This window comes from Arthrobotrys flagrans, assembly GCF_004000055.1.
Source record: "Arthrobotrys flagrans strain CBS H-5679 chromosome Unknown unitig_9, whole genome shotgun sequence".
Taxonomy (NCBI): domain Eukaryota; kingdom Fungi; phylum Ascomycota; class Orbiliomycetes; order Orbiliales; family Orbiliaceae; genus Arthrobotrys; species Arthrobotrys flagrans.
This window is the reverse complement of record NW_027137551.1, coordinates 3123022-3145237: the sequence shown is the minus strand read 5'-3', so window position 1 is coordinate 3145237 and position 22216 is coordinate 3123022. Positions and strand designations below refer to the sequence as shown.

General features: G+C 49.0%; 9 protein-coding genes across 11 annotated transcripts; 3 read left to right on the top strand and 6 right to left on the bottom strand.

Moving 5' to 3' along the window:
• Window positions 1-588: 588 nt before the first annotated feature.
• On the bottom strand, window positions 589-1519 carry DFL_006278 (uncharacterized protein; the record flags this gene model as incomplete). Its single annotated transcript, XM_067635669.1, has 3 exons — window positions 589-609; window positions 674-1014; window positions 1081-1519. 3 exons carry the CDS (start codon window positions 1517-1519, stop codon window positions 589-591), a joined length of 801 nt encoding a protein of 266 aa, XP_067490075.1.
• Window positions 1520-1621: 102 nt separating this feature from the next.
• Window positions 1622-3234, bottom strand: DFL_006277 (uncharacterized protein; the record flags this gene model as incomplete). Its single annotated transcript, XM_067635668.1, has 5 exons — window positions 1622-1655; window positions 1979-2008; window positions 2590-2749; window positions 2866-3027; window positions 3225-3234. The coding sequence occupies 5 exons, from the start codon at window positions 3232-3234 to the stop codon at window positions 1622-1624; spliced, it is 396 nt and encodes a 131-aa protein (XP_067490074.1).
• A 2137-nt stretch (window positions 3235-5371) lies between these two features.
• DFL_006276 (uncharacterized protein) lies at window positions 5372-8868 on the bottom strand (the record flags this gene model as incomplete). Of its 2 annotated transcripts, XM_067635667.1 has the most annotated exons (11): window positions 5372-5500; window positions 5680-5793; window positions 5887-6662; window positions 6706-6798; window positions 6858-7146; window positions 7203-7658; window positions 7718-7932; window positions 7988-8012; window positions 8063-8080; window positions 8146-8433; window positions 8761-8868. In XM_067635667.1, the coding sequence occupies 11 exons, from the start codon at window positions 8866-8868 to the stop codon at window positions 5372-5374; spliced, it is 2511 nt and encodes an 836-aa protein (XP_067490073.1). The 2 variants fall into 2 exon arrangements, with proteins under 2 accessions (XP_067490073.1, XP_067490072.1); XM_067635666.1 differs by having other exon boundaries at window positions 5887-6803.
• A 217-nt stretch (window positions 8869-9085) lies between these two features.
• On the bottom strand, window positions 9086-10027 carry DFL_006275 (uncharacterized protein; the record flags this gene model as incomplete). The annotated part of the gene is made up of 5 exons (XM_067635665.1): window positions 9086-9350; window positions 9421-9566; window positions 9650-9750; window positions 9823-9873; window positions 9940-10027. The coding sequence occupies 5 exons, from the start codon at window positions 10025-10027 to the stop codon at window positions 9086-9088; spliced, it is 651 nt and encodes a 216-aa protein (XP_067490071.1).
• An 810-nt stretch (window positions 10028-10837) lies between these two features.
• On the bottom strand, window positions 10838-12068 carry DFL_006274 (uncharacterized protein; the record flags this gene model as incomplete). Its single annotated transcript, XM_067635664.1, has 2 exons — window positions 10838-11149; window positions 11205-12068. The coding sequence occupies 2 exons, from the start codon at window positions 12066-12068 to the stop codon at window positions 10838-10840; spliced, it is 1176 nt and encodes a 391-aa protein (XP_067490070.1).
• An 811-nt stretch (window positions 12069-12879) lies between these two features.
• On the top strand, window positions 12880-15460 carry DFL_006273 (uncharacterized protein; the record flags this gene model as incomplete). The annotated part of the gene is made up of 6 exons (XM_067635663.1): window positions 12880-13044; window positions 13112-13412; window positions 13483-13618; window positions 13683-13947; window positions 13999-15223; window positions 15294-15460. The coding sequence occupies 6 exons, from the start codon at window positions 12880-12882 to the stop codon at window positions 15458-15460; spliced, it is 2259 nt and encodes a 752-aa protein (XP_067490069.1).
• Window positions 15461-15958: 498 nt separating this feature from the next.
• On the bottom strand, window positions 15959-17663 carry DFL_006272 (uncharacterized protein; the record flags this gene model as incomplete). Its single annotated transcript, XM_067635662.1, has 3 exons — window positions 15959-16118; window positions 16175-17003; window positions 17075-17663. The coding sequence occupies 3 exons, from the start codon at window positions 17661-17663 to the stop codon at window positions 15959-15961; spliced, it is 1578 nt and encodes a 525-aa protein (XP_067490068.1).
• A 363-nt stretch (window positions 17664-18026) lies between these two features.
• Window positions 18027-19243, top strand: DFL_006271 (uncharacterized protein; the record flags this gene model as incomplete). Of its 2 annotated transcripts, none has more annotated exons than XM_067635660.1 (6): window positions 18027-18105; window positions 18178-18487; window positions 18556-18687; window positions 18742-18856; window positions 18910-19126; window positions 19191-19243. In XM_067635660.1, the coding sequence occupies 6 exons, from the start codon at window positions 18027-18029 to the stop codon at window positions 19241-19243; spliced, it is 906 nt and encodes a 301-aa protein (XP_067490066.1). The 2 variants fall into 2 exon arrangements, with proteins under 2 accessions (XP_067490066.1, XP_067490067.1); XM_067635661.1 differs by having other exon boundaries at window positions 18553-18687.
• A 1046-nt stretch (window positions 19244-20289) lies between these two features.
• DFL_006270 (uncharacterized protein) lies at window positions 20290-21452 on the top strand (the record flags this gene model as incomplete). The annotated part of the gene is made up of 7 exons (XM_067635659.1): window positions 20290-20341; window positions 20499-20547; window positions 20617-20633; window positions 20702-20780; window positions 20840-21091; window positions 21149-21201; window positions 21259-21452. The coding sequence occupies 7 exons, from the start codon at window positions 20290-20292 to the stop codon at window positions 21450-21452; spliced, it is 696 nt and encodes a 231-aa protein (XP_067490065.1).
• Between the last annotated feature and the right edge of the window lie 764 nt (window positions 21453-22216).

Sequence of the window (22216 nt, the reverse complement as noted above, 5' to 3'; positions counted from 1 at the left end):
GAGGCATCACATGGATGACGAGATCGTTACGGGTACAGAAGCGAAGAGTATTGGTTTTATGTCAAAAGTCGCCTTTGAAAGTCCGAGGTAATTTACAGGAGAAATTATACAATAGCGATGGAGTTTTTCGAGGGCAAGGGGTGGGGTGTATGTGTGGGTGTTGGGGGGAGAACAAATAGACCGCTAATGTATAAGAAGCACTAAAGTAGTAGTTTTAAGGAAAAGGCTTTATGAACAAATCCATTTTCGCAAAGGGAATGAAAAGGTTATAATAGATGGTAGAATGAAAGTAAAGGAAATAAATAAATAAAAAACCAACAGTGAACAAAGTAAAGAATTGAAAAAAAGGGTATACGCCATGCACAAAAAAACAACAACAAAACAAACGAGCTGTGTCAAAAAAGGCCGGGAGACAAAGACTGCTCCGATGTGTCATCAAAAGAGTATCCAGATATTTGACCGCATTTATTCCTTCGGTTGCTACGGACAAGGAAATCCGGTTGGGATGGATAGAAGGTTTGGTTTGTAGCACATGTGCAAACCAGAGAACGTCAATCACAAACTGTTTTTAGTGTCGTCATGGGTTCGTCATGCGTCGGGATTTGTGACCTGATGAAGAGAGTATTAGTATATATCATGGAAGCATATCGTTGATGGGCCGGTTCGGACATACCTTCAATATCCGTCTTGAATAGTCCTGGTTGTCCGCAATGCTGCCGTCGCTCATTCTTCGCTGGAGCATGACCGGGTCTAGTCTGGTGTCCGCCTGTGGTTTTCTGATGGAGGCGGTGAACTCCTTTGCTGCGACGGCGGCTCTGTATTCTTCCTCGGCCTGTCGTCTCCTGTTTCGTCGAACAATGAGGAATCCACCAACACCCATTGCGATGACAGCAATTACACCGACGACAACACCTGCGGCAATACCGGCCTTGCTTGTGCCTCCTCCTCCTCCTTCTCCTCCTCCGTTATTTGTTTGCCCGTCAGTCTCGGCGGGAGCGGTAGCAGTAACAGTGGCTGTCGAAAGTACCAAGTTATTAGATGTGCATTAAAGTGACCAAGTTGTATTGTAAAAAAACTTACGTGTTTTGATAACTGTTTGAATAGAAGGGGCATCGCTAGAGGTGCTCTCGGAAGAGGAAGTGGAGGACGATTTCGTTGTCTTCGAGCTAGTTGGGGGAACGACTCCGGTGATGCCAAATGACCAAGCCGAAATACCACCGCACTTTTCATCGGGCCAACCTTGACAGGACACGTCACACTTGCTCATGTCTAATTTCCCGTCATCTGGGAAGAAGTCACCACAGTAGCAAGTGGAGCCTCTGGTGACACCATAGACAGCCTTATTTTTATTCTTACATTGTGTAAGACAGAGGTTTGCGGTTTGGTATGTGTCGATACCGTAATTCTTGGTATCACCAGGGTTATCGTAGCAGGCTATTGATGGATCAGCCGCGAAGACAGGAGCAATGGCTCCGAAGACCATAAAGGTCGCTAGAGTTGTCCTTAGTAGTGAAGGCATTATTGATATGTAGGTATGTGATTAGAGATTGTCGAGAGGGAGATATCCTCGACGGTTTATGCTGTCGAGGAAGGAGTCGAGCTAGGGGGGTGTGATTGGCGACTAGGATGCTACACGGTGAGCAGGGAAGAAGGATCTATGGTTTTTTTCACACGAGCATGTTAGTATCACGATATTTTGGATCGACAAGTGGTTTCGCTGTGGCCAACTACTGAGTAAGAAAGAGAATGATAGGGTGAGAGGGTGAGAGGGAAAGAGCTGAAGCCGAGAAACCTGGGCAGTGATCGCAACGAGATCGTCTTTAATCCCTCGTCGATCTCATGCTCTCCTCCTGCCTGTTCTCCCAGTGCTATTCCCGCTCCCGCTCTTCCTGCTCCTCTCTCCCTCCCCCTCAGAGCCAACCAGCCAGCATAGCAATAACACAGCAAAGCAAAAGTTGAGCCAACAGACAACGCATACCTTTCAATCAAAAGCCCTTCGTTCTTTAACCTAAAGAACCTCCACGTGAAGTGAATTTCAACGTTCCCCACCCAAAAATGTCGACGGATTCAATGTCGGAAGTGTCGGATGGAAGCAAAAGACGATTCGGCTTTGTTTCAAGGTCGGAGGTTACAAGTCGAGAACTCGATCGAATTGATATCTTTGTCGTCCGGATAGGTTTTCCCAAGAGCGCCTCCAAGTTTTCGAACGCCCTTTGGAATTATCGCTGTCAACCTCTCTACAAGCAAAGATATTTTCGTTCGTCCCTTTTGTCGTTATTAAAAAAAAAAACAATTAAAACCCCCTTTTGCAGAATACCCCAATGTTTTTGAATTATCGTCGTCGAAGAGGGCTGTCGATTTGAACCCTTAATCTCTTCTCTCTCTTTTTACTTCTAAGAAAATTCTCACAAAGAAAAACAACTCCGTTAAGAGACAAAAGGAGAGAGTGGCCCGAAAATATGCTGACGACGAGCGGGAAAATTTAAAAAAAGGAAAACACCAGGGAAATCAAACGCAAAAGAAAGTGGTGGACCGTATGTGGCGAAGGATAGTCTGTAAGGAAAGAACAGAGAAGTAGGCCAGCTGTACCCTGTGGTTGAAGAACTCGAGCGAGCGACTGGTGGTGAGGGTTGTGATGGTTGAAGATTCGAGAGAGGATGGGACAGGTTGGAGGAGGAGCGGGAGTTTTGGACCGGGACGAGAAGGCTTGGAAGGAAAGAGGAAAGGAGAACTGCTAACCACCACTGCCCTAGTTTACCACCATGCACCACCGCTTCCTTGCTGAGTCGGCCACGACCAGGAGGGAAAAAAAAGAAACTGCGCTTGCACCACTGCCGGGAAAATGAAATTGGCTGGCACACAAACCTGCTTGCTCGCAGAAATGATCCGGCTTCTGACTGATTTGGCTCAAACAGGAAGCATCAACGTCGTTCTTAATCGGTCGGTCATACACGGACCAGATATCTTCCGTACTTGCTTTGGCTTTGGATTTAGATTTGGCTTTGAAATATGTACTTATGTATGTAACTACGAAGCTTAGTATCCTCTGACATTATTTTATTATCATCATGATAAGAGCACCGATACGGGTCAATCAGTCGACGTGGATTGTGTTTACAGAGATAGTGGCCTCTTTGCTGACCGCTTTTTTTTTTTGTACCAGGAGGCATGCAAGGTCAACTATTTGATACACATAACACTCTACGCTGCATGCTGGTTCTTACATATACACATTGTGTACTGCTCCTACGACTTGTTCGCTCTTGAACATATGCCACCTGCATTACCTCCTACCAACCGACTGTAAGCACCTGGCGGTAGTGGTGTGTGGTAACAGTAGCACCGCAGTTCGATATTGTCGGCCCCTCGCAGCCGCCGACTTTTTACATAAGTCCAAGCTGTCGATACAACAGAGTGACCTGATCACGATGCTGTTCTGCCCTGACTTTTACCAACAAAAGGTCCCAATCCAATCCATCTAGTCCCCGTTTCTATTCATGGATCAACGTTATACACCCTACCCTTTACAGACCTAAAAGCACATCCAAGTTGTTATTGCTAATTAACTAACCAACGTAACACAGCCTCAAAGTCAAAAAGAACCCGGATTCTAATGGACTTCTTTCCTTCCTTGAAGACCAGTCGAAGCTAAATATGTGAGTATGTACATATATATAGCATCATATTCAAAAGCCCCGTGCCCTCCGTACGAACCGAAATGAGCGATTGCATTTTCACATTATGGTGCCCGGCCCTGACTAACCACCGACCCAGCGAACACGGGCCCACCAAGCTTCGGTGCCCTGATTGCGAATGCATGGAACGGAAACGGCGGGAAGCTGACGGTGGCTTGTCCTTTTTTGTTTCTCTTCTAATATGCGTAAAGGGCCATGCTTTAGAACCATCAGTTGACCAGAATTAACTAGTTGATTCGCAGTTCGCAGCACCATAAGGGTCTGTCTATAGACCTTTTTGTTAGAGTGTATCGAAAGCAGTGAGGGTCGAACCCCACAGACGAGTGACGCAGAATAGGCGCACCGACGTCACAAACATGCATTGATCTAGGGGTTACCCGTCGATGTCTACGATCTCATCTCTTGCTACAAAAAAGAAAGAAGGAAACGAGGCATCAGTCGCCTCATTACTCTGTATTATGGCAAAAAAAAAAAAGCCCGCCGAGATGACACCGACAACTGGTTCCAGGCCCTTTAACGAGAAGAAAAAATCTCTCACAAAAACAGGAAGGAAAAAAGGACGAACAAAATCAAGCTTGAGAAAGAAAGAAGCAATTAAAAGGAACTCTCGAACAGGATTTCTCTTAATTTCGCGTGTTTGAGATGCGACCCCCCCTTTTTTTCCCCCAAATCCTTGTCCATGCCACGGCTCCGCCTTGGCTGCATATTTTACTGGTTCGAGTGCTTTTTCCTTCCTTCCTACCTTCTTTCGCTGTGGGGGAGCATCCTCAACAGCTCCTTCTCCTTCTCGCGCTTCCCTCTTTCCAGGCTTCTTGTCAGATATTTCTTCGTTGGAATTAATTGCTGAGTGACACAAAACTTTGCCCGGCCTGGTTAAATTGGGGATTGGGATTTGAACTCCCATGTTCACGATCAATTGAGTGTTTGAATTGGCAATAGCGATGAGCCCCATCAAATAATGCGGCATGCTATTCCTTCCACCAACGGCCAGATCCACTTTTGCTCCCGGTTTCAGATATATAGCAAGGCATCTGTGGCTGCGAAAGCCGTTGTTTTCTCTGATAACGGAGGAGCATAGCATTGGCTTTTGTTGCTTCCCTTTTGCATTTGCATTTTGCAACCGGTTGACCAACCGTTCGGAAACGAACGTCGATGTTGAGCAGCTCAATCTCGTCTACCATAACGTGCCAATGCCGTCGATCCCCCTCCGCTGTTTTGGATAGGCCTTTATATATATCCGACGAGGCGTTCCGCGGTGCTCTTTAAACGCCTGTCCAACCGCTATGAAACGTCCACCCAACGCAAATACCGTCACCGCTCTCCGGCGCCCTCATTGATATCGATAGCGACGGTCGCTCGTTTCTCTCCTCGCCGCTAACGTTAAGACATCTCTCACCCAAGCTAATCATAAAGAAATCGATTCACTTTCCCATCTAACACTACAGGAGCGCCGTCGAATAATTCCCAAAGAAGGGTCCAATGGCTTTTGATTTTCCATTTCTCACATGCTCTAACCCAAAGCCGGTGAATATGTACATCCACGTACCACCATATCTGAAACCCCATCCCTCCCCGATGTGGCTATGCCCGCAAGGCATCTAAAAGTACCAAAGAATGTACAAGCATAAAGGAATGGAAAAACAGGATTTCCTCAGGCCACAGGAGAAAAACCTCGCCTATCGCTGACGAGCACTCTGCGGCTGGGGACCTATCAGATTATCCCACACGTCCATGATACTACCTCTTTCCGCAGGCAACATGCTGTATTGCAGCGAGTACAGATCCCTCCGATGAATAGGCGGAACCTGTGTCAACACCAGCCACACTTTTGTTAGCTCGCATCCATGCCAAATCATCCCAACAGCGCTGCATAATGATCTTTCGTTTCAAAACGGTTGCACAACAGAGATGTCATGCTCGCCATAACACTCTGATACCCAAATCAAACGATGTTATCGGGAAGGGAAAAAACAGCTCGACTCACAAATCGACCCGTAACAAGGCACAGTAGCACCCGTGGGGAAATATAATGTTTCCGTAGGCGTCCTCCCAACTGGAAATATTGCCGAAACATTGCCCTAAAGGATAGAGGAACCGACTATTACGAAATCCGTGTCAGTATTGTCGCAAGAAAACCTGTTGGAGTTTTATCTCCCCGACGAAAGGAGCAACAGCGCGGATGTATACATACTTTCAGCATAACATAAGATATATGCTCGCACCCTTTCGGTCTCCCCTCGTCAGGCAGTTTATCGACATCTAGCATCTCAAATTGTACCCCGCCAGGCAACCTCTTCGAATCCTTTGTCCTTAACATCAGTGCGAACAGAGGGAAATGGTTTAGGCATGCCAGGAGCGTTTCCAATCCGGCCTTGATACCGATTATGATCATTCTCGCTACCGCGAATGTGAGGTAGTACACTAACACGGTAGGCAGGAGGAAGAACAAGAGCGTAAATAGAATGGTGCCCACGAGCAATTGGTCGATGTCGTAGTCGCACGAATCGATACGGTTCCGTAGCACATTTCGTTTCTTCCCGCGGAACAGGTGAAACAGTGAGATGATGGTCGTAAGCTGCCAATGATATATCCGCGCCGAGGCAATGTAAAACGAGTAAATATGCAGGGTCAAAACCGATAGCAGATCCGAAAATATCGAGATCGGCATCGTGGCGCCCGCAAAGCTCGAGAACCCGATGACCCAGATCAACCTAGCCAGATGAGGCCGCACGTTTGCCATCGACCCTGCCCAGTAGTCCACAACCCATAGGAAGAGGTCACCGAGGAAGAACGCAAGTTCTTTGTTGAGTTTCAAACCGGCCGGTTTCCCTCGCAGCCATGATATAGTCTCGTGCAAGCCATCGATCGTATACGTTCTCAGAAGGGCGTCCAGCCAATCAGCCACACCGGTGGAGTTTTCGACGAGGAAAGTTCCCAGCGCGATTCCGATGATCACATCGTTCGCAACTAGCCACAAGCTGTTGTAAAACCGAATGTAATCGGGATGAACCGAGTTGGCGCTCTCCAGATCTCCTTTCCGTTTCCTCAGTTTCCTGTACTGGGTCGGCCAGTAGCATAATTGCTGGAGCCTGATATCCAACTGCTGCGCTATACCCGTCAGCAATTAAACCGAGCGCTTCGATAGGCAATGGGCATACTAACCCGTCGCGGAAACGTCCTTCAGAGCAGCGAAATCCGGTTTCAGCCTCCACTCCACGATTCGAAGGACGACTTCATTGGCAGCCCTTTGGACAGTCAACAAGGCAACGAAACATCGTATCAGCAGCGGATACGCCAGGAGCACGAGACCCCAAAGGTTGTTAACGGCTCGTTCCCCGAGGTTCGTCGCAGATTCGACCACCCGTTCGCTAACGCTCATGCCTCTCGACCGCCCGATCCGGTACTTGACATTATCATTAAGCAGGGTGGACATCTCCCACGAACAGTTGATCTGTACCGTGTTAGCATCCCATTGGCTTGAAATTCGAGACATGTAATAACACCCACCTGTCCGATTATCGCATCCAGCGACTCCTCCTTCACCGTCAACCGATGTTTGCGTACCGAATGCAGCTTAATCTTGTCCGAAAGCCGGCCGTGCAGCGGCTTCACATACTGAGCTTCCTTCTCCTCTTCCACTTTAACCGTGGATGTTTCTTCATCCAATGCTAGCGAGATAGGTTTCAGAGACATGTATTGCATCCGCCACGGGGACGGCATATCGAACAAAATGACCTGCACCGTAACATTCGTTTCTCTTGGGCAGTATATCGTGGGATACGGACAACTTTCGGTAAGCGTGGCGTGAATGTGGCGTGCCTCGAACCTCTTCGGTTGCTGGCCGTTTAGCGTACCTAGGACATGGAGTCTGGTTCGTTTGCTCATTTGGAAGAGCTTCGTAAGGGATCCGACAGGCTTTTTGAAGATGGCACCGTTCCGGAGAGCATGATCGATTGCTTTGCTCTAACCATTCACCAGTTTAGTAATTATATTCATCGGAGGATCGGGAAAACAGTCCTCACATCATCGGCATTCAGCAGAGCAACCACAAAGATATCGTACTCCGAGTTCCGCCAGCCGATCAACAATCCCGAGTTCTCCTTCCGCGGTAGACCGCATGGCCAGAATATCCGCATCAAAGTCGGCGAGGGATCCATGATTGGCGACGCCGCTAGAAGCTCCCCCTTCTCCTCAATTGCTCCCTCGCGGATATTCCACCGCTGCTGGCTCGTGAGTGCTAAATAATACTGATCAGTCGATCGTTTCCCCGTATACGTCTATCGGAAACATACAAGCCTGGTCTCCCTCGCAGCGATTCTTTCCAAAGGAATAATTATTATAATGAACAACAAGGTTAACAGGGTTACGCCCCTGAGCACCCGTCCCTATGAAAAGAATGTCAATAATCCCATCCACCATCACCATCACGACAGGTCGATAAAAAACATACGAAAACTCCACTCTCCCAAGCAAAAACCAGGAATTCAAATGCCCGAGATACGAGTGAAAACCGTGCGGTAATGTATCCAGCGACAAAGACAATAAATGTCAGTGTCAGAGAAGGGTGCATCAAAAAGAACGCATTCGGAGGGTGAGGGTTTGAGATTTCGGAGCAGGCTAAGCGAATGGCCGTCGTGCGGATGTATAAAGTGTCCTTGTCGGCCTCGAGTAAGCTTCGTAGTAAGAATGGTTTGGGATTTCCAGAGGTGGGCCGCGGGGTACGGAAGGCTGTCGTATGCTACAGGGGTCACAAGGGATGGCGATTCGGATTCGAACCGATAGGGTGATAATTGCGCGATGTCGGTTGAATGATGGTTGTAAATTATGTGGAGTATATATACGGTCGGACACAATTGGAAGTGGAAGTCGGTCAGGAGGAGAAGATGACGCTGGCGTTTGGAAGTCTGGAGAGGTATCTGGAAAGGTGTTATGATTTGGGAGCTCCCAGGCGTAAGCCGCGGAAAATTGGGTGTGGTGGATGCACAGGTGCCTGACGCACGCCAATTAAAATGACGTTGGGTCTCATCCAATGGCAGCCGGTCAAGCTCTGCAGAATTATACATACACTCGAGTAAGAGGTAAAGTCTGGACCCGCACGGGAAACCGATTCGGATTCCGGGGAGTAGATGATGCGGATGGGTGGACTATTTTGTAGTTTACATTCTACCAGCATAGTTCTGTATTGTACAATGAATTTGCATAAAACCACAGGAACGACGGAAGAACTGGAAATATGACCCCGAACGCCATACATTAAAACCCCAAAATCTCCAGAACATGCGCAGAACTCGTATTCCTCCAAGGTCGGGACCAAGTGATGCGCTGGTGGGCTGCGCCTCAGGCCGACCCGGTGGAAGAAACGCAGGTGCGGAACAGTACGATCGAATGCTTTAGAATCGTCCTCTGAAGCCACCTCTTGCTGGCGCACTTCCTCTACCTCTCGGGATACCGCGTCCTCGACCACCGGCACCGCCTCTCGGAGCTCCGAATCCACCACGGCCTCCTGGGGCTCCACCCCGTCCGCCTCTTGGAGCCCCCCTCCCACGGGTGCCGCCTCTCGGTGCACCACGTCCACCTCGTCCACCGGCACCACCCCTCTTGGAGACACCCTTCGGCTTCGCGGTACCTGGTGGTGGCTTCGGCTTGGGCAGGAACCTAGCGGCGATTGGTTGTTAGCAAGTCCCCTCTACCGAGTCCATGGATGCCCTGAAGTCTCGAGACTTACTTGTCTAACGGTAGTAGCTTGTCACCGCCGATATAGAACTTATCACCCTTCTTGAACGATGTCGCGACGACTCCCTCTTGTGGCTTTATGGTAAAGTAGACCTGGTTGATCGGTCCGAGAACCTCATCGACCTTGCCGACGGCAGACTGCACCAAAGAATTCGAGTTAGATATCGCACACACATGTCCTAACACGGAGAACCCGGGGGGGTTCAGGAATACAAAAGTACCTTGTTCTCCAAGTAAATTGGCGCATTGAAGAATGGGATCTTTGCATTTGTAGACTCGCACACCATCTCGCCCTCGGAAGCATGGACAAAAGTTCCCATCTCTGGATAAATCATCTCGGATCAGTGGCTGCTAGCAATCTTTGAGGAACATGCAGCGGTTCGTTGGAACGTACCGAAGACCTGGTCCGGAGGACCGAACGATTGAGGAGCACCACCCCTCCCACCTATCGATTGACACCAAAGTCAGCTCTCGTTCCGTAATCTTTAGTCCGCTATCGAGCCAACGGTACCTCTGAATCCGCCGCCGCCGCCCCTACCACCTCCAAATCCACCTCGACCACCTCTTGGAGGACCGCCTCTGCCACCTCTGAAACTCATGATTGATGTGTCGGATTTGTGAGAAAATTAATAATTCGGAGTGTCAAGAATTGCGATTCGAGCTCGGGAATAGCGTAGACTGCCGAGCGTTTTTAATGATCCGTGTGTTTGGAACCCGCCAATGGGATTTTCGTTCGTGATGAAGAGTACGGTTTCGCTTTGGTGTTTTTCTGGAAATCTAAAAAAAAAAATTCGTGGAATAAAAATTTGGCGCCAAGCAATTCGTAGCGATTATCGCGGCTAAACTTGCTGCTCATCTCATGATCCTCAACACAAAATCAGAAAGACAACTTGAGAACCCACAACTGCCAACTTGATCGCAAAAGCTATTCATCGTGATTGTAACACCAATTCTTTGCCAAATGACTTGATTTTAGAACAGCCGGATAGACCTTTCGGAATAGCGAGCCAAGTTTGAGAACGGTTGGAGTTTTGAAAATGCGATCACGTGGCATTTCGATATCGGCTCACTAGCTGTCCGGACCCTGCGACTCAAGCTAGTCATTACATGTATACAAGGGTATAAACTTTGTATAGCCCAATCGAAGGTATTACAAGGTTTGGTATCTAGGCTATTACGAGGGAATATTCTTTTTTTTGTTGATAATCTATTATCATTACATGCTATACAATCTCCGCCAGCTAGCTATCGATATCTATACACACCAACACGACGAGGAAATTAAATTATATACCACCCATACAGCGAAAATGCGAATAGACTAAGGCCGTAACGAAGCTCTTGATCTCCAAAGATCATTGTCGCTGTTGCTCAAAGGGATATAATCATAGAACCTCATTTGCTTAAAACTAGTCGGGCAGGCCTCCGATGGAGGATCGGGTGGCCGCCACAACATGCCATATCAAGGCCCCATGCCGGCGGACTACCTCGGGTACGATCAAGGCCTCGACTTCCGGATCGCGTTTCGCTGTGAACTTCCCACCACTGTTTGCTTCTCCTTTGGTGTTCTGCGGTAGCCGGAGCCAGGTGGTGGATTCCTGATCTACGAATACTACCTCGTACTTTCGGGTTTGCAGCAGATTACCTATCACCAAGTGATGAGAATAACGCTTCAACGCCATGTTGCACTTTGTAATCAAAAGCTTGGGATCTGTCTCCAGCTGTTCGAAAAGTTAGCATCAAAATATTTCCCTCTATATCATGCGCGATGCGTACCTTGAAAGACACGATCATGCCCTCCGGAGCCCACGACTCCACCAGCCTCTTCAGGAACTTCGGTACGGGGTCCAAGTCGATAATCAACTTTTTCCCGGAGCCCGGGCCAGCTGGATTGACAAATTCCATCTCGCCGTCCTTTTCGGCAAACTCGCCGCTTTGAATCTTGTGCTCCGCCATCCTTTCCCTCGGAACGAAGAAATCGCTGACAGCAGCGGCCAAGTAGAACAACGCTTTACCACCCAGCGGCCTCATCTTCATGGCCAGTTCCCTCAAGAGGAACAAATAAGATGTTATGGTCGTAAACGGAAGCAGAAGAAGCAGCTTTTCCCTCTTGGCGTGCTTGTACTTTCTCAGAACCGATATCATCTCGGCGGCGTATTCATCCCTCGCCACGATAGTATTCCTGCTGCTTCCATCCGTCGGTGCTTCTGCCAAAAAGTCCAGGAAACAATTGGTCGAGTGGCTGTAATGCCGGCTGTATGGAAGCAGACTGAACTGCCGGTGCAAAAATATAACAGCATATCCAGCCTCTAGAAAATACTCAGCGCTGGTAGCACCTCTCGTACCGGCGGAAAAGTTGTCGATGAATCTGACGGTCTGATTTTCCAACGGCACGGTGGTACCGCCGGACGTCACGAGTACAACTCGTCTCTGGTGGGAACAGTGCAGGTTGACGAATTCTTCGGCTATTCGGGAGAATTCTTCGAGTTCCGGGGGCGGAGGGTTGGTGTCGAAGTAGGTGGTTTCATCTTTTTCGATGGCAGCGGTGAAGGTTGGGGCGGACCTATCGATGGCGTTCTCGATAGCCGGGGAGCTCTGGGTCCGGTGGGCGGTATTTATACTTGAACCGTCGGCAGACATGGTAAAAAGGATGGCTGCGAATGTGAAGATTTGATGCGGGATGAGGTAGAAGGTAGGGATATATCGAGATCGATGACGTCCGTCTGGTAGAGTCCTTCGTAACGATATAGCTGGTACTAGTTTATTGAGAATCCAACCGGCCCCATCCTCGTCGCAGTAGAAGCATGTACAGTAGGATGGAATATATACGGTGGATATCGAAGAAACAAGGGAGTAAAGGTGTGAGAGAGTGTGTGAGAGATATTGGTAGTTTATCAAGTATGGTTTTTAGTTTTCTTGATCTGATCCGGGCAGGCGGCCTGGACTGGAGCGGACTGCAGACCGGATCATGGAAACTAAACCGTTGGATGCTCCTCCTCATCCGCAGTTCCCGACACCCGAAATATTGCCCCAACTGGCGCTTGGACATGCCCGGATGCTGTTATTATGTACAAAGTCAATGTGTTCCTTTGTGGCGACCGGATCAAGTTTTCCTTGCATCCATCGAGCAGCTGGCCGGGATGTTCTTTTGCTTTGCTGGGCCTATTTCTTGGTTACAGTGCGGGGAATCCAACGTTACCTGGCCCGAGAAAGCGTTGGTTTCAACTGCAGCCCCACCAAATACAGCAGATTTATCTTTATCGTTTTCTATTGGGGGTCTCCGCGCCGACACCTCTTTTGACTCACGGCTTCCCACAGACTCATCTTTCGTTTCACTGCGCTGCCATACACTACAATACATCGTCCATTCTATTATATTTTAATCTGCACCGGGACGACCGGCTAGAAAGACACAAAGAGAATAACAGTATCGTTACCATCACAATTGACAATGGACGCCGTCAAGGAGGTCGTCGATAAGGTCAAGGATGTTACCATCGGTGACTCCGCTGCAGGGTCTTCTGCTCCTGCTGCTGCTGGGAAACCAAAGGGCGAGAAGAAGGAGAAGCAGAAGAAGAAGCCTGCTGCCCCTGCCGCACCTGCCGTTCCGTTGGAGGTAATACGAACGAGCAACTGGTAATTGTACTGGAAAATATAAAGGCATGCTAACTCGGTCGCAACAGTTGGACCCTCCTCCGGTCTACATCGACCATCGTATACAATTATTCGAGAAGCTCAAGGCCGAATACGATGCAGAATGCGCGGCTCAACCGCGAGAACCCATCACCGTCACCATCCTACCGGAGGGCCGTACCCTCGTCGGTGAATCATGGGTCACATCGCCGTTAAAAATTGCCATCGAGTCCGGCAAGGGCGTCGCCGATAAAACCGTTATCTCAAAGGTCGATGGTGTGCTGTGGGATTTGCCACGACCTTTGGAGAAGGATTGTACTGTCGAATTGCTCGACTTTGACAATATCGAGGGTAACGATCTCATGTCACTTCTACCGGAAGGCTATCCCGAACAGATCACTGATACCTTTTGATTTTATAGCCAAGAAGGTGTTCTGGCACTCCAGTGCGCACGTTCTCGGTGAAGCTGCAGAGCGACACTTCGGCTGCCATCTTTGCTTGGGACCTCCAACCGACGATGGTTTCTTCTACGAGATGGGCATGGCCGAAGATGGCCAGTAAGTCGCCACGTCCGCAGTGCTGAACAAATTCCCCAGAGCCGTTCTTATGATATTTGTATAGGGCCGTCAAGCCGGAAGACGTAAAACCCCTCGAGACCATCGCAGGCAAGATCATCAAGGAGAAGCAACCATTCGAACGTCTGGTCGTCTCCAAGGAGAATCTCCTAGAGATGTTCAAGCACAACAAGTTCAAGCAGGTTCTCATCTCTAGCAAGATCCCGGACGGTACCAGCTCTACAGTCTACCGATGCGGTCCGTTGATCGATCTTTGCGTCGGACCTCACATCCCGAACACCAGCAGGATAAAGGCTTTCTCCGTTATGAAGGTAAGAATAATCCATATCTCACAAAGCAACGGTACTGATGAAATACACCAGCACTCCTCCTGCTATTTCCTCGGTGATTCCGCCAATGAAACCCTTCAGCGTATCTACGGTGTCAGTTTCCCCGACAAGAAGTTGATGGATGAGCACAAGAAGTACCTCGAAGAAGCCGCGAAGCGAGACCACCGCAAGATCGGAAAAGAGCAGGAACTCTTCTTCTTCGACCCTATCAGTCCCGGATCGGCCTTCTTCCTCCCCCATGGGACTAGGATATACAATACCCTCATGGCCTTCCTCCGAGAAGAATACTGGAAACGTGGGTACGACGAGGTCATCACCCCCAACATGTACAACTCGAGCCTCTGGAAGACATCCGGACATTGGGAAAACTACAAGGACGACATGTTCACCTTGGATGTCGACAAGGAACAATTCGGATTGAAGCCCATGAACTGCCCGGGCCACTGCGTCGTCTTCGGCCACCGTGAGCGAAGTTACCGTGAACTGCCATGGAGGATGGCTGATTTCGGAGTTCTGCACCGAAACGAGGCCTCCGGTGCGTTGACCGGCTTGACCAGAGTCAGACGATTCCAGCAGGACGATACTCATATCTTCTGTACCAAGGACCAGGTCAAGGATGAGATCATGGGACTGTTCGACTTTTTGAAGCACATCTACGGTAAACTCGGCTTCACCTTCAAGTTGAACCTGTCCACCAGGCCGGACAAGTATTTGGGAGAAATCGAGACCTGGGATAAGGCCGAGGGCCAGCTGAAGGAGGCATTGGATCTGTTCGCAGCGGAAGGCGGTGGCGCGTGGGAGTTGAACCCAGGCGACGGTGCCTTCTACGGTCCGAAGATCGATATCACCATCTCCGACGCCCTTCGCCGTGAATTCCAGTGTGCTACCATCCAGCTCGACTTCCAGCTTCCGCAGAGATTCAAGCTCCGATACAACACCGGTGCGCCATCGACCAAGGACGAGAACGGCGAGGATGTCGGTGTTTATGACACCCCTGTCATGGTTCACCGTGCCATCTACGGCAGCTTTGAGCGATTCACTGCCATCCTCACCGAGCACTTTGCCGGCAAGTGGCCATTCTGGCTGAGCCCCAGACAGATCTTGATCTTGCCCGTTACCCCTCAGAATAACGACTACGTGATCGAACTGCAAAAGATCTTCCACGATGCTGGGTTCTACGTTGATATCGATATCAGCGGTAACACCATGAAGAAGAAGATCTTGCAGGCACAGATGCACCAGTACAACTTTACTTTCGGTACGTAAAATCGCAATCCCGTTTTGTTATCGATTTCATGGCTAATATATATTTTTTTTTTCTCGTACAGTCGTCGGCGCGGACGAGTGTAAGAACAGATCCGTCAATGCTAGAGATAGAGATAACCAGGAAAGCCAGAATAGAGGGGCGCTTTTACCTGTCGACGATGCGATCAAGCGTTTGACCGCGCTCAAGCAGTCGAGGGAGTTGGATCAAACCAACGCGCTGAAGGTTTAGAAACATAGAAACCCTGTTGAGATAGAAAGTTTCGATTTTATATCACCCTGGTTGATCAACCACGTTTCCCTTTCCCGCCGGTTCGTGCTGTACGGTAAACTCCCGCATCGGTCTTACTCGGGATGTAAACTTGCATTCGTGTTCATCAATGTGTTAAACCGCATTGATCTCCCACGGGAAGACCTCTAGGAAAGTCGCAGCTCTGAAAAAGTACCATCGGGTTCTATTGATACAACTTCCCAAAAGGAAAAAAGAAAATAGCAAGGCGCTTCTATGTACACGGAAATCAAAGCACCGTACTCGATTCCCGCCCTTAAACTGCCAATCAAGAAAAACCAATCCCCAGCGGAGAAAGAAACCGCACGCATTAATGCATTGACGCCAATAAACCCCATTTCGGAAACCCAACGAGCCAACCCTCCTTTGTTCTACTGCGGACTCTTAGGAAAGACATAAATGCTGCACAAGAGAGAATACAAGGGGTTGCTCGGTGGGTTCTCAGTGCTGGAACTGGAACTTGAAACCACCGCCGCCACCGCCCGGGAAACCGTGACCGCCACCGGGGAAGAAGAATGGTTGTCCGCCGGGGAATCCGCCGCCGAACGGGCCACCTTGTTGGAAAGGGTTTCGTTGGGTTTGGTCGTTCGGATCGTCGCCGCTGTATAAATGTTAACTTTTATCTTTTTAATTGTGAGTTCATATTTGAATACGTACTTGTCAAACCTGGCTCGTAGTTCATCGTCTCTGAGTACCTCGTAAGCTTCATTAACCGCTTCCATCTTCCTCTCCGCCTGTTCCTTTGTCAATCCGCTCAGCTTCAGTTTATCAGGATGGTACTGTCGAACCATCTTGTTGTACTGTGACTTGATCTGCCTTGCTGTCGCATCACGTTCCACGCCGAGGATCTTGTAGTAGTCCTTCGACTTCGATCTCTTGAGCAGGACATGCGCTTTCTGGAGGTACTCTTGAACGTTTTGGTTTTGGCCGTCCACATCTTTGGCATGGTTCAGCTCCCTAATGGCTTCTTCGAACAATTCCTCGTCGATAAGTCGCTTGGCTTTGCTGATTATAGCCGGGATGGAGTTAGGGTTGAGCTGTAGGGTTTCCTCACAGAAAGGCCGTGCTTTCTTATCATAGTTTCCTTCGCTGTATATTTCACAGACAAGTTCGACAAGGTGGAGTATAAGATCGTTCGGGCTGTTGTCGTTCAGAAGGCCTTCTTCCCTGAGGGTCTTGATGTCGTCTCTGATTTCGGGAAGGATGCCAGGGTCTTCGGCGGTTCCAACAATAAACTTGGCTGCGCCGAGAAATTGGCGTTTACCGCGCATCTCAATTGCTTTGTTCAAGGACTTGTTGTAAGCTTTCAGTCGACGGAAGGGTTTCTTGCATGGCTTTGATTCCGGGTCGAAGTGTAGGCATTTACGGATCTGAGCCATAGCTCGGTCGAAGTCGTTAAGGGAGTAGTAGAAGAGGTTTGCAATGTGGATGTGAGGCTCGGTAAGGGCGGTGGAGAGGGTGGAGATCTGGCCCAGGTCGCCAATAGCTAGAATAATCGTGTTAGCAGGGGCAACGGTACCAACTAGCAGACGAACAAAGGATCGTGGTAATACTTGCCTTCTCGGACCTCACCCTTCGCAAGTCTACACTTGTATCGGGTCTCTCTCAAAGATAGGATTCCGGGTGAAATTGAAATAGCTTCGGTAGCTGCTTCTGTGCAGGCATGGTAATCTTTCTTCTGGTAAGCAAATTGGGCAGACTTGACAAAGGACTCCGCCTTATCGACATCACCCAATTCCTGTTCCCGATCGCTCGGGCAGGACTTGAAATCCGTCCTGGCGCCGGCCCAGTCTCCGGCTCTTAGTTTCATCTTCGCGCGCTGCAAGAGGGCAGCCTCGAAGTCCGGCTTCATCTCCAAAACTCGGTTGAAGTCATCAGCGGCTTGAGCTGTCCGACCGAGCGAGAGGTAGGCGGTACCTCGTTTAAAGATGGTAAGGTAGTTGGAAGGTTCCCGTTCGATGGCGGCATCAAAGAACTGCAGGGCATCATTCGATTGGCCCTGTGCTAGGAGAACATTGGCGGAATCGACGAGCGACTTGACAGGGACGTCCTTGGGGACATCGCCAGCGGCTGCAGGGATAGAGAGGTACAGCACGCATACGAAGGCCGTAGCCAAATAAGTGCGCTTCGACTGTGCCAGGCGCATTTTCGCAGATGGCCGGTGGCAGGACACTTGAGAGGTATGGATATGTTAGGGATGCCGATGTCGATGTCGATGGTCGATGTTCGGGTTTTGTGGTCAGCTTGGGAAGTGGCCAGTTTATACACATCGAAGGGTGGGTTGTGGCCAAGTTGCAATTAGCTCGCCCGCGGTCTGTTTGTCCGTTTGGTTCCTGGCCGGGCTGGCCGAGCCAACCGAACTGATGGAACCGTTCCCGAACAACCTTAACTTATTCTTAGCCCCACGTCATTTTAGGTGCATCGAGGAGGTTATCATCGGCTTCATTGCATATGTTCATTCGATATCCTATTTATAGTATAACATGCGCATCGCGTTGGTGAGATATCGATGGACCTGCATCTAAACGACGGCTGGGCCACTTCTGCCGTCTTCTCGCCCTCCCTCGCCCGCCAGCAGCAGCATCAAGGTATACATGCAAACCACAATCAACTACCCAGCCAGCGGTATATGTATTAAAGTTGCTAACGTACGGCCGCAGCAAAGGAGTGGAGTTATGTCGACCAATGGCTCCAGGCAAAGTACCATCCGCGACCGGTCCCTCCGTTCGAGAGGAACACGGACACTCTTAGGGCCCTCACCGCCCTAGCTGCTGCGAATGAAGCTGCCGACGAGGAAAGAGCCTCGCAGCTGGAGTTTAAGCAGAACATCTTGAGTAGCTACAGACCAAAGCGTCCGGATGACAAGGTCATTCGTATTAAAGAAGGCCTGAATCGAGATGCTGGAAAAGCTTTGGACTCCATAGCTGGTGCCAGTGTCAAGCTCGGTGCTGATTTTGGAAACATATCTCAGTGAGTCGTCATCCTTCCCTCCTATGTAGATTTCCTCGTAGTTAATGTAGTGTATGTTGGGTTAGAAGCCGGGAGGCCCTATTATATCTTACAAAGGAAGAATGTGAGATTGAGCATTCGATCCTTCCTGAGGAGCAGACTCTCAAGACACTTGTTGCCGATATCCAGGAAGCGGAGGAGTCTCTTCGCAAGTTCCAAAGGTAGCCTTGGTGGGAGTCCGGTTTCCTGTCGATGCTGGCTAATATGTATTATAGTGAGGCATACGAGACTCCAAAAGATCTCCCAGCCAAACTTGCAGAGTGGACACGGACCGTCAAGATCCTGCAACAGAAGTCTGCTGAATATAAAGACCGGGCAACATCCCTGCAGGTGGGGATCCTCCAATATAAATTTTATACGGATAACTAACGGTCACCTCGTAGAATGCATATCGGAGAAACCCACCCAGATATACTGTTGAGAATTTGGCTGAGCTGGAAAGCGAGGTCCTCGAGCTCCAAGATCATGTGCGAAGCCTGAACGGCCAAGTAAAAGCGTATACTCTCCTGCCGCCTGACCCTAAGGCCGCCCAGCGCAAGATCGAGGAAGCCAAAGAAGAACTTGGAAGATTGAAATCCCAAAGAGAAGAGCTATACCAGGGTATGGCACGTTCTTGATTATTATTATTATTATTATTATTACTATAACTCGCCATTATCGGCAGATTCCTCTCGACTGGGTTTCGGTCTTGATATCATCAAGGGGTCATATATCTGAAGCGCCCTTTGGCAATTGCAACATGAGAGAACCCATGATCCGTTGCGTCATATGTAATCGATGTCTTTCCACGCGATTCGCCTCGAGGCTCTCACCAGGGCATCGAATCCAACCACGGCAGACAGTGTTGGGTTGATATAAATACCACTAATGCATCAAACCGTGGTTTGTCTTTCCGTCGCTTAACTGCGAACCCGCACACACACACACACACACACCAGCCGAAGCGTCGGTACAGGTGCATGCGCATGCCTCGGAGCACATATCGGATCCCGTCGCCTGGCTAGGTGGCTTTCGTCTCCTGGAGCGGGGTCTCACACCTTCAGTTAATCCCAATTTTCCACCCCCTTGTCGATGCAGAAATACTTTGGCAATAAACGTGTCTTCGAAGGAAGCCCCTTAACGACTTTGGGCAGGCGGCCGTTACAGGGAAGAGGCTTCCTGCCGGGTTTCATCGTTCCCACCATGCAGCCGGGAGGAAATTGGCCATACATACAAATTCCTTTGCCAGTTCGCCGCAAAGCGCCACCACAAAAAAGACGAGAAGAACCTGGAAATCTTATCTTTGATTAGTGCACGAAACGAATCAGGGCACAGGACACCGTTTTCTGTAGCGAATCAGCGGGAAGCAACGTTTTTCATCGCATGATTTTTTCCTTTCAATTCAGGGACTCTCTTCTTCCTTTCGTGCTTCGAACTCTCCTATCCGTCTTATTCTTCCCATTGTTTCTGTTTCTGTAGATGAATCCGTAAAATTCCAATTCCCCCTTCCTGCGCCGGCCTAATTTCATCATCGTACATATTTTATACGTCCACCACAAGCCCTTCCCGCGGGTCAACTTCTCGACCCGTCCCACCGGTCCCAGTCTGTTTGGTACCGCCATCCGTTTCTCCACCCCAAAGGCCAACAAAAACTGTCGCCAAAAACGGCGATAGCAGAGATCGCAAACAAAGAAATACTCCGTTCGCGCGACAACGACCGAACACTAGAAAACCAAACTTCAGATTTTCTCTAAATTCATCCAATCTTGAGTGCGCGGCCGCACATGGAGGACGATAATAGGATAGCTATCACCGTTTGCGGAGATGGTGGAACAGGTACAGATCCGAAGTGTCGCACGCACCCGAACTGCACGCTTACTCTTGTCTGTGACTAATGTCTCATGTTCACCGAACGCTATCGACAATCCTTGGCAAGAAGGGGGCCTTGCATATGCGGTTTTGGGGAATTTCTAACCTGATTTCTATATTGCAGGTAAATCATCGATATCGTTACGGTTGGTGCGGAGTAAATGGACACATGAGTAGGTCCCCTATTCCTGGGATATTGCTTACGGGAATCATCATCTGATTGGTCATATTATTTTTTCTAGCTACGATCCAACAATAGGTATTACTACGGAACTCAAAGTATGATTTCGAATAGTGGATGCTCATTTTTATACCATTACCGCGTAGAGGACAGCTATTCTGTCACCAGAGTTATCGATGGCGTGACATACCACCTACACCTCACCGACACAGCAGGCCAAGAAGAGTGCGAACCTTCCCGGACCATAGATTAAATACACAAGCGCTAACTTCTAATACCTGTAGATATCGTGGTCTATGGTCGGCAGCAAATACACGAGATGCAGACGCATTCCTCCTAGTCTACGACATCACCAGCCATGACTCCCTTGTCGCACTCGATTATTTCAATGACTTGATAGATATGGAATCCGAGGAACGGTCGCCGGATAAACCACCACAGATCAAATTTGTAGCAGGGAATAAGGTCGACTTGGCACATGATAGGCAGGTTGCTAGTGCCGAAGGGTTAAACTGGGCAAGGGATCACGGATGCGGGTATGTTGGAAATAGCGTGTGTTATACTAGGGACGGGTTTGCTGACCGGGGGGTTAGGTTTATGGAGACATCTGCCAGAAATATGGTTAATATCGAAGAAACGTTTGCTCGTAAGCTTCCATCGGTTTACCTAAAAGACCTGCGGGAAACTAACATGTACTGCCCAGTCATCGTCCGCAGGGTGGTCGCCGCAAGGAAGGGCCAGGCAGCACCACCTACCCGACAAGCCAACGTTCCAACAAGCGGTTTACAGAACTACCCCACGACCATCGAAGAAAACGAAAAGGGCCAGGCCAGCGATGCAAACGGCAAGAAGAAGAAAAGATTCTTCAGCAAGCTCTCTTGCTGCACGATTATGTGAACGAATACCCTCCCCGCATATCAGTATTTTATCAACCGGGTTGTCTCCATTACTTTGAAGTCCCCGGCATTCAATGTGACCCGTAACAAGGCCACTATCTTACTACTTTCATATCACAATATCCACGGGATATCTCATCACACGCACACCCGCAATCATTTCCTTATTTTTATTACTCTCTACAAACCGCCAACTGCCAGCCTCTCCTCGGCCATTCGAAGTCCTTTTGTCCCACCCCGAAAAATTAACGGCCTTGTCATCGTTATCATACCATTCCGCTTTTGCGAGCGAGTCAGTTGCTCATCTACCTACCTTTTTCATTGTATATTTGTCCGTCCCCAAAAAAGGTCCAAGCCCCTACAGTCTTTTATATCATTTCTCGTTTCTTTGTCGTCTTTCCTCTCTTCCTTTTCTTTTTTATCTTGTTTGCCTCTTTTTTTGATATCTTTTTGATACCACCGTCGTCGTTTTAAAGGAATGGAGGTCTTTTTTTCTTCCTTTCTCTTTTTTTTATTTTTACTTTTGTTAGGCTATATATCGATTTTTTGTCCGGTACATTAGGAGAAGGCGGTGTTAATTGCATTGTCTTTTCTTCGAGAAATCCAAGAGTTCTACATGCAGAGTATTCGTACATTTCTAGAAATCCGAGAACCTATGCGTGGGCTAGGTTCCTCTAAAATGCATAAGGATAAGCATAACGAAATTAAAAATGATAAAGGCTTGAGAGATCGATCCCAACATTGCCGTTTATGTAGAATGTATGC